Genomic DNA, 9,343 nt, shown 5'->3' with positions numbered 1-9,343 from the left:
TACTAGACCAACAGTTGTGCAAGAAGGTGATTTGGTCAGAATCATGTTGATCTCCAGATTATTACCCAAATAAGGGTACTTATTTTATGAGGCTAAGTGGACCCCGGAGGACTCCTGAGCCCACAGCGCTTACTCATGGCTACAGTGAAACAGAAAATAATTTTCTGCCACAACTAGATTCAAACCTTGGTCCTTGGAGTTATGCCGTTTTTCAATTTCAGGCGCTTTTTAAATATTGTTCAATTTAACAATCTTAAAATTTCCTCTTCCCATTTAAAAGTGGTATAGGACCATCGCTCCGGAGGTCTTAGTGGGATGGGTCCGGCCGGGAAGGATTGCCTTTTTTTATGATCTGCTCTTGTGAAATTGTGGCATGTCGTACATCAACCAACCTACTGGCTATAATTGTCTCTTTGAAAAGTCAGATAAGTAAGGCAACCATGGAGGGCGGGAGTGGAGGGTTTCACACCGTTTTTAAATTTCAGGTGCTTTTTAAATGATGCTCGATTTAATTTTCTTAAAGTCTCCTCTTCCCATTTTAAGCTAATTGGCATTTTTCAATTTCAGGTGCTTTTTAAATATTGCTCGATTTAACTATCTTAAAATTTCCTCTTCCCCTTTTAAGCTAATATTTTAAAAATGATATAGGACTGTTCCCGGGGGTCTTAGTGGGACGGGTCCGGCCCATTGCCAAACCACTGAGCTACCCACTCCCATTAAAAATATATATACACATAATTTTTTTTTTGCTGTTACTTTTCTTATCTTTTAGTCTACTATAACCAAATAAATTTTTTTTTTCTCTAAATAGTTTTAAGTATGTTCATTTTTTTAAAAAATAAATTTATTATTTTATATATGTAATTATTATTTTGTATATATTTATAATTATTAATTAAAGCAGCATATCACTATAGAAAAATATTCTTTATGATATGATGAGAAAATAGATAGTTCTAATTGAGCAAATACAGTCAATTCTTCACTATAGTTTGATAGGTGCTTAATTTTTAAAAATAAAAATTTTAGGTATTAAAAGATTTATTTTATTATTTATTTATTTTTTCAATTTTATTCTTTGTACTCTGTTATATTTTATTTATTATAACTATTTGTTTTTCTTTCCTCTTTCTTTTTGTTACCTGTACTTGTTTTGTTTTATGCTCTTTTTTTTCTTTAGTAAATAACTTTCTATAGATTATCTTCTATACTAATTTGTAATTACATGTATCCAATACCAATGTAATTAAAAAATTGTATAGATGATAATACACAGATAGTTATTTACAAAAGAAAAGAAAGTTTATAAAGCATTACATACATGAATAGATTTAATGAAATGTGGTGATCTGTATCTACATTTTACTAAATACTTCCAATCAGGAAGATTATAAATAATTGTAATACATGTTCGTAAACTTAAAAAATATAAATAAATAGAAATTTTATTTATCAATTATAACATGGCGAGGCCATTAAAAATTTCAAAAAACAAAACAGTAAAATCAAATTTCATTATTCACAAAATAATTAATGGTTCATTTTCATCTTTTACTACTTTATCTTAGTGAACAGTAAATTAGTTAAATAACAAAACAATAGATCCATAAAATCTTTCTTACAGAAATGAGGGTTAGTAACATTATTTACACAGCACTGAATTGGTATCTATTGCCATTATTATATGGTATCAGAACAGTTGAGCTGCAGAAAGATGAAGCCATAGCAATTGAAAATAATAATATATAAAAATATCATCATGTTTCTTTATGAGGTAGAAGTAATACTAGGGTGAATAAGCTTCAGGAACAACTGTAACAAATATCATGAGTCCATTCCTAAAAACTTTCATTTTTAATTCACCACTGGAATCGAGAATTTGGTATACTGATCTGGCTCCAGAAACAGAATCTCCGTTAATATGGGTGACAATATCTCCTGGTTGTAAGCCCGCACTGAAAAATACAAAATGGTCAATAGCGAATGAGTTAGTGTGGTAAATACTGATATCATAACACTAATATTATTCCCAGAATCACTATAATAGGTATAAAACAAAATTTTAAAATATAATTTTTTTAATTAATAAAATAAAAGTAATGCGGAACAAAATCAAGGCTTGTGAAATAATTTCATAATTCATTTCCTATAGTTTTTACTCATTTTATAGAAACTTAGTTGAAGTAACATTTAATGGTTAATAAAGTAGTAATCCTGAGAAATTTCTTTCCTTTGAAGTAATTTTAAGGAACACATTTGCAGTATGAACAAAGAGTGAAGAGCTACAACATCGAAATACTACAGGATTCCGATAGATAAAATCCATCTCATGGAGCACACATCTTCAAATAATTCTAAAAATTAATTTCTATGATGCTTAACACGAAAACACATCTCTGACAGTTCTAAAACTCCTACTAATAATTAATAACAAGTTAACTTATTAAATAGTACATTATAAACCTCGAGCGATCGTAAACCAAAAAACGAACTTTATTTTCATATTATGCTAAAACTGAGCTACTTGAGGATCCACACTTACCATGGAAATGCATTTCTGGTAATCCTAGAATGGTTACTAATTAGGTACTTAATTTAATGAAGTAACAAATTAGAAATATTCATTCCAATAAATCTTCATTTCGTTGTTCGCCTGTAAGTCCTAAATGGTGAATCTTATGAAAGTTATAATAGAACAAATTAAAGAACATTAAACTATGTGTCAAATGAGTAACATAACATAATAATTCGATCAAGCGATGTTTTCGTAAACCACCTGGTCCGGTTGTTCCTTATTCTAATAGCTGTTTTTTCTGGTTAATATAAAAAAAAGAAAAGGTGGTTTATGCTATTTATACTAACTTACGCTGTAAGTTAGTATAGCTAACTTAAACTGGGAGAGTACTGGTTGTTTTTTAACAAACAATCGATAGCAAAAACAGTTCACACTTTCATCACTTTTAACTCTAAATAAAAAGCATCAGGAGTGCTAAATATTTTCAGTTTTCTTGTAAATAGATGATATAGTATTGCAACTTTAACTGTTAGTAGTACATATTTCACTCCTTCTATTCCAACCTGAATTTCTTAGTTGCGATGAATCTTTTCTCTCTGATTTTTTTTCTCAGGCACTATCATTTTCAATAGATGGAGCAAGAGCAATCAAGAGAACCAATAATTTTATAACCAATTGATGTTGCTTCAATTCCTTTTTCTGATTTTAAAATTGGAGTCGATAGTGTCAGCATATCTTTCAACCTGGATTATTTAAATCCAGTTAATAGATATTTAATCCATATTATTTAAATTTAATATATTACACACTGAATTGCTTTATATATATTAGATAATTCGATAATTTAAATTTTGTGATATTAAAAACATCAAATAAATTGGTTAGTTGGTCTTTCCCCCTAGTACCAAAACCTGAAAAATGTTGCTATTTGAGGCTAAGTTTATGACATGTTATGCTATAGGATAATGAACAATTAATGACAAGTTTCATATTTTTTTTTTTTTTTAAATCAATCTGCAATTTTACTGTACTATTAGCATATAATATAATTTTATTGTATTATTAGTACAATCATTAGGAATATAATATACCTAAGAATACAACTCTGATTGAAATGCAAAAAATATTTTTAGAAATGTTCAAAAATTGCAAAGTTTATACACTAATGGTTCAAAGAGAGGCGATAAATCTATGCATGTTGGCTATACAATAGTACATATGAAAAACAAACAAATCCTCTACATCCTACTAGCGTATGTTCAATTTTTAGTAAAGATGCTAATGCCATCAAGAAAGCCTCAATACATACAGAAAATGTTATTATATCCTATCACTTAAATAAGAAATAAACTTCCAATACCTAAAGGCAGGTGAACCAACCATCACTTTCCAAACCAGAACTCCAGAACCAATTTCTAATGGGAATCCATTAGTTTTTTGTCTCAACTGCCTAATTAACTCAGGAGTAAGAGATAACATGGTGATACCAATGAATTTCTTTGGATTTTTAGGAGCTTCAGAGACTGGAGAACCTGAAAATAGGAGATGAGTTTATAGTAAGCCCTGGAGTAAGAAATCTTATATATTTATTTATTAATTATGAATATAATACAAAGGAATTTTTAAAACCTTTATTATCTATAATGCAATGTATCACCTGTTCTAAAAGGTATGAAAGTAAAATGACGTTTTAAATTTAGGATAAGAATTATATAGAAAAAATTAAATGGGACAAAGGAAATTAGCCGGCAATTTTAAAAATTTTAAAGGAAGAAATGAAAACAAAATAGAGGTATCCTTGAAAATGACCTAAGTGGTCGAAACGTTGGAAGTTTAAAAAGAATAAAGTTGAGAAAAAGGATCAAAATTGTTTTTAAATAAGTAAAATGACTATTAAAGATGTTAAAATAAAGATTTTGGAACTGTGGAACATGAGACAGTCTGAGAACAGTTATGGATGTGCTTTGGACCCCCACTACTCATGCACAAACTTATATCTTATGAGGTATGCTTTCTTGGTTTATATTGTAGTCATATTTATTAAAATGATGCAGTGGGTTTATAAGACCAAAATCTCTTAAAGTTCCTTAGGATCAATTTTCAGAATAAAAGAATTTTCTAGTAAGCCAAAAGGTGCATCATAGGGTTCTATATCATACAGACTTTATTTGAATTAACAACCAAACTTTTTAACTAACAAATCAATAAATAATAAAAGCATATTCTTATTAATATTTACTGTTTTTCTTTATGTTTATGGAAATCAACTCGCCTTCTTACTTCAATTTCTGTATTTAATCAATTTTCCATCAGTACATCAATATTGACAACGTCCAATTCTTACTGATGTTCATTCTTACTTCAATTTCTGTTTGAACTTTTGTTATTTATTATATTAAAAACCTATGTAACACTGTATGAGTAATGATAAAAATCATGCAATGATGTAAATGATGAAAATTTCAAAAAGAAATTGAACTAAAAATGACCAGGAAAAAAAAAGAAGATATTAGTATTAGTAAAGGCTCTTAAGAGATGGACTGTCCAAAATTGTCAGCAATGTTAATGTACCAAGTAAAATTGATTACATAAATACATTGAAGTAAAAAAGGTGAATTTATTTTCCTAAACAAAAAAAAAAAATGAAATGAAAATTACATATTAATGGCTGAGAAGTGATGGCTGACAAGCCCCATAGTTTACAAAAAAAAAAAAAAGATTTCATGTTTCGACGAAATTAATATCATTAAATGGTGATAACTCATATTTGTAGGTAAGAACGACATGCATGAAAAATATAATGCCACCGAGAATCTGATGAGTAATAGACTATTCTGGTAATAATCATATTATGAACTCATGCAGTTATGGAAATTGAAAAAAAACATTTTGGTATTTTCATATGCCTCCTTAGAGATATTAAAAATATACAAACACTTTTTTGATGATTTTTAGATTAGCAATTGGATTTAAAAATAATTCTTTGTCCAAACTATAGTTGTTTTGTAAATGAAATGCATCATTTCTTAGACGCTGATATGTTAACACTCTTAACATAGAAGTTACCTTTCCTTTTCTGTTCGTTCAGTCTTATAAACTCTTTTGCATATTCAACAGGAATAGCGAATGAAATCCCAGTAGAAACCTTCATAGCATTTATACCAATCACCTCTCCGTCAAGATTCACCAAAGGCCCTCCAGAATTGCCAAACTGCAATTTATTTAATCATTATCAAAATAAATCAACTTTATAGTACAAATATAATATTTTAATAAAATAGACATAGAAAGTAGAAGAAAGAGTGAGTATTAATTTAAATCAGTATGTAAAAATAGAAAACAGATACCTTATATTTATTGGCCCTAAAAGACATTAAAATTATCATAACATTTCAATAAAAATTCTGGTACAGTTTAGATATGTCCTGTCAATTTTTAACACTAATAAATAAAATTGAGGTGATAGCTTTGTGGCAGCTGAAATTGGTGTGTGAAATCGATGGGATGGCTAACAATCTAATCACTAAAAGGATAGTAAACTAGGGGTAGGGTAAAATATAGGATTGTTAGGTCCGACCTCGAGGATTTGTGTTTTAATCGAATTCACTGGAGAGATGTTGTTGCTTGTTGTTGTTAACAGGCGTAAAACCTTTTGGTCATCAACGCCTATGACAAGTTATTATGATTAAGTTACAAGCACCACAAACACAAGCACTCAAACATACACACGTGATTCAAACAAATGTAAAAGAGGAACATGATTCATACAATGTAAAAATTAATAATAAATAAAAAATTACAATCGAAGAGGTGCTATAGTTTATAAAGAAGGGAATGGGCTTTTAAAAATTTAAACACCAATGTAACTTTAGCTTCCTCATCTGTGAGAGCTTCTGAAAAATTTGGGTTCAGTCCCATCTTGTTTAATGTTGGCAAATAGTGAGTACATTCTTCAAAAATATGTTTTATCGTGAGAAGGGACTCACAATATTGGCACATAGGAGGTGGCAGTTTTCTGATCAGGTGAGAGTGCGTAAGGAGAGTATAACCTATTTTCAAGCAGCCCTGAACAACCGATGAGGTTTGTTGGCAAGAACTTATTAGCATCTAATCTTTGCATTTGCTGAGTCTTTATTTATTATTTAAAAATACTGATAAATTATGCTTAACATTTTTTACAAGATATGCAATGTTCTGAATTTAGTATATTTTTGGAGAACGAGAAACATCGGCCAATACAAGAATATTATTAAGTTAAAAAGTTTTATTAATTTGGATTCTGAGGAATTTAAAATGTTAGTAAGAGATTTTGAAACATATAAAGATGAGATGTCAAATTACTATCTATCTAACATACTTCCTTAATCTTAGATAGTGTGGGAAGTAAAAAAATATATGAATTTTTTTTTTTATAAAGTTAATAAGAAATATTTTATTTTAGTTAATTAGAAATATTTAGAGTGATTACCTTCTAACAAAATCTTATATAACTTAAATTATAGGAAGACGATAAATAAAATCTATAGAAATTTCCAACAGAGATTAGGAAATATTTTATAAATCAGGTATTTAGTTGTAAAATATAGTAGCTGAAATTTTTTATGAATTGCAGTTTGGGCGTAATCAGCTATTTTAAGGCTCATTTCTTGAATTATTGAAGACATGTTTAGGAAATTTCTTTTCTTAAGACAATAATATTGATATTAAGTTATGATAAGTGACTACTGGTTGAAGGTAAAATATTGTAATTAAAAAACAATTTGAAAATAACAAATAATTAAAGAGGAAAAATATGGATTACAGTTTAAGCTGAATTATGGGAGAACTGTATGTAATTAATTAAATGTAACTTAATGACCTGTAAATAAAACTATTACTCACAGTGATTATCGCATCTGTCTGTAAATACTGCATGTCTTTATCGAATAATTTCAAATCTTTTGATGTTCTAGATACAGTTGAAATTACACCAGTGGTAATGGTATTAGTAAGTGATAAAGGACTTCCCATGGCAATCACCCATTCACCGACCCTTGCATCTTCTGAAGTTCCAAGCTTCATTATTGGTAGCTTTTTCTAAGAAATAATCTGTTATTGAAACATTATAAAATTACCCTACTATACAATTAGTAAAAACAATTAGGAATTAAAACCTTACACCTGCATTTATCCTGACAGTTGCTAAATCAGCCTTCATGTCAATATCCTCAACGACTCCCACATAAGTTGCTCCATCATGCAACCTAATCTAAAATAATAAAGGCTATAGTTTCCACATTTTTTTTTTGTAATTTTAAAGGTTTATTTTTATTGTACTTTTAATTTTGTGGAGGGTCTAGATAGAACAACATGAGCATTAGTTAAAATCAAACCATCCTCTGATATTATGAACCCAGAGCCATTGGATTCCGTAATGTTCTGTCCAGTAAAGAAGTCATACCTAAAACATCATAAAGGGCTTAATATGATGTCTTATCACTTATTAATACCTTAAAGACCAATAAGGAAGTACCTTCTGCTATCAATAATTTCAATGCTCACTAAAGCATTTACTGACTGTTCTACTACATCAGCAATGAAATTGTAATGTTGCCTTCTAGAACCAAGGGATATAGCACTTACGGACGGAAATAAATTTATGTCTTTCTTCCTCATATAATAATAAAACCCAATTCCCAATATTGCAATTGAAATGGACGTTGTTTTGTAAAGGTTTCTATTTTTTTGTTCTTCATGTTGGCTTTGTTCATGAGCTGTGTAGAAAAAGACATTTTTCTGAATCGTTGGTAAAAACAATTTATTATATCTCAATGACTTCCAAAACTGTCTGTGGCGGTACAACATTTCAATCAGCCGTAAACATAACCTCCCATATCAGCTCCAAAGAACTTGGAGACTTTAATCAGTAAAGTCATGTAGGACCCGTTCTTATTTATACCTCTTTGATTTAAGATATTCAAAAAATCCAGTAAAGCATATTGTAAAGTAACGTCAACATTTTCGTTGGCATTACTTGGATTTAGAGATAATTTTCAATAACCATTTTTAAGAAACTAAATCTAGATGACATTTAACCTTGAATTTACATGATTACTTAATCATAAAGTACGCAGAAATTTGCGACAGCAGTGGTTAAAATAAAACCAAAAATTAAAATTTAACAACAAAGAGGTACTTCATAAAATTATTGAATAATATTAGTTTTTTTAAAAATAATTAATGTCCCTCAGCTTAATGTTATTTTCTTAAATTTAGGAATATATCTACAATTACATTATTTTTAATTTGGAATATTAGATCTAAAAGGTCACTACAGAACAAAAGAATAAAGAAAAAAAAAGAAGTGTGATATTTTGAAAAACATATTCATTTCATTTGAGGAATACGCCAGAATTAAAAAAAAGTATGGCTTGTAACACTAGTTATCCTAAAAATTAACAGTACCTTCTATAATACATATATGAACTAATCAGAAAACGGACTATATTAAAGATCTCAACATCTTTGTATTTGATGTTTAAGTAAATCCTCAAATGTTTCAAGTAACAAAGTTTAAAGTTACTCAAATGTAATTTAAAGTTACTCATTTCTTTATTGAATCAGGATTTTAGTAATCATATACCTTTTTATTTGTAGTTCAAGTTAAAGTTGTACTCACAATTTCAACAATTTGAATATGCAACTGATACAGCTTTTAAAAATCACAGATGATTAAGTAATGTGATTTAAAGAGATAATTTTAGTTTAATATTGGGCTGTTTTACTCGTACATAAAATTGTCGAATTACCGATGTTTTAGTATACATTTAAAAATAGAATGAGAAGACA

At 28.7% G+C, this 9,343-nt stretch overlaps 1 protein-coding gene across 1 annotated transcript; it reads right to left on the bottom strand.

The window, feature by feature from the left end:
- Positions 1-1,414: 1,414 nt before the first annotated feature.
- HtrA2 (HTRA2-related serine protease) lies at positions 1,415-8,596 on the bottom strand. Its single transcript, XM_014418832.3, has 7 exons — positions 8,028-8,596; positions 7,832-7,955; positions 7,674-7,763; positions 7,397-7,591; positions 5,582-5,726; positions 3,876-4,047; positions 1,415-1,955 (listed from the first exon to the last, which is right to left on the bottom strand). The coding sequence occupies exons 1-7, from the start codon at positions 8,357-8,359 to the stop codon at positions 1,787-1,789; spliced, it is 1,227 nt and encodes a 408-aa protein (XP_014274318.1). The 5' UTR covers positions 8,360-8,596; the 3' UTR covers positions 1,415-1,786.
- Between the last annotated feature and the right edge of the window lie 747 nt (positions 8,597-9,343).

The sequence above is a fragment of the Halyomorpha halys genome, unplaced genomic scaffold (genome assembly GCF_000696795.3).
Source record: "Halyomorpha halys isolate HHAL.00 unplaced genomic scaffold, Hhal_1.1 Scaffold209.1, whole genome shotgun sequence".
NCBI classification, from domain to species: Eukaryota; Metazoa; Arthropoda; class Insecta; order Hemiptera; family Pentatomidae; genus Halyomorpha; species Halyomorpha halys.
This window is presented reverse-complemented; position numbering and strand designations above follow the sequence as displayed.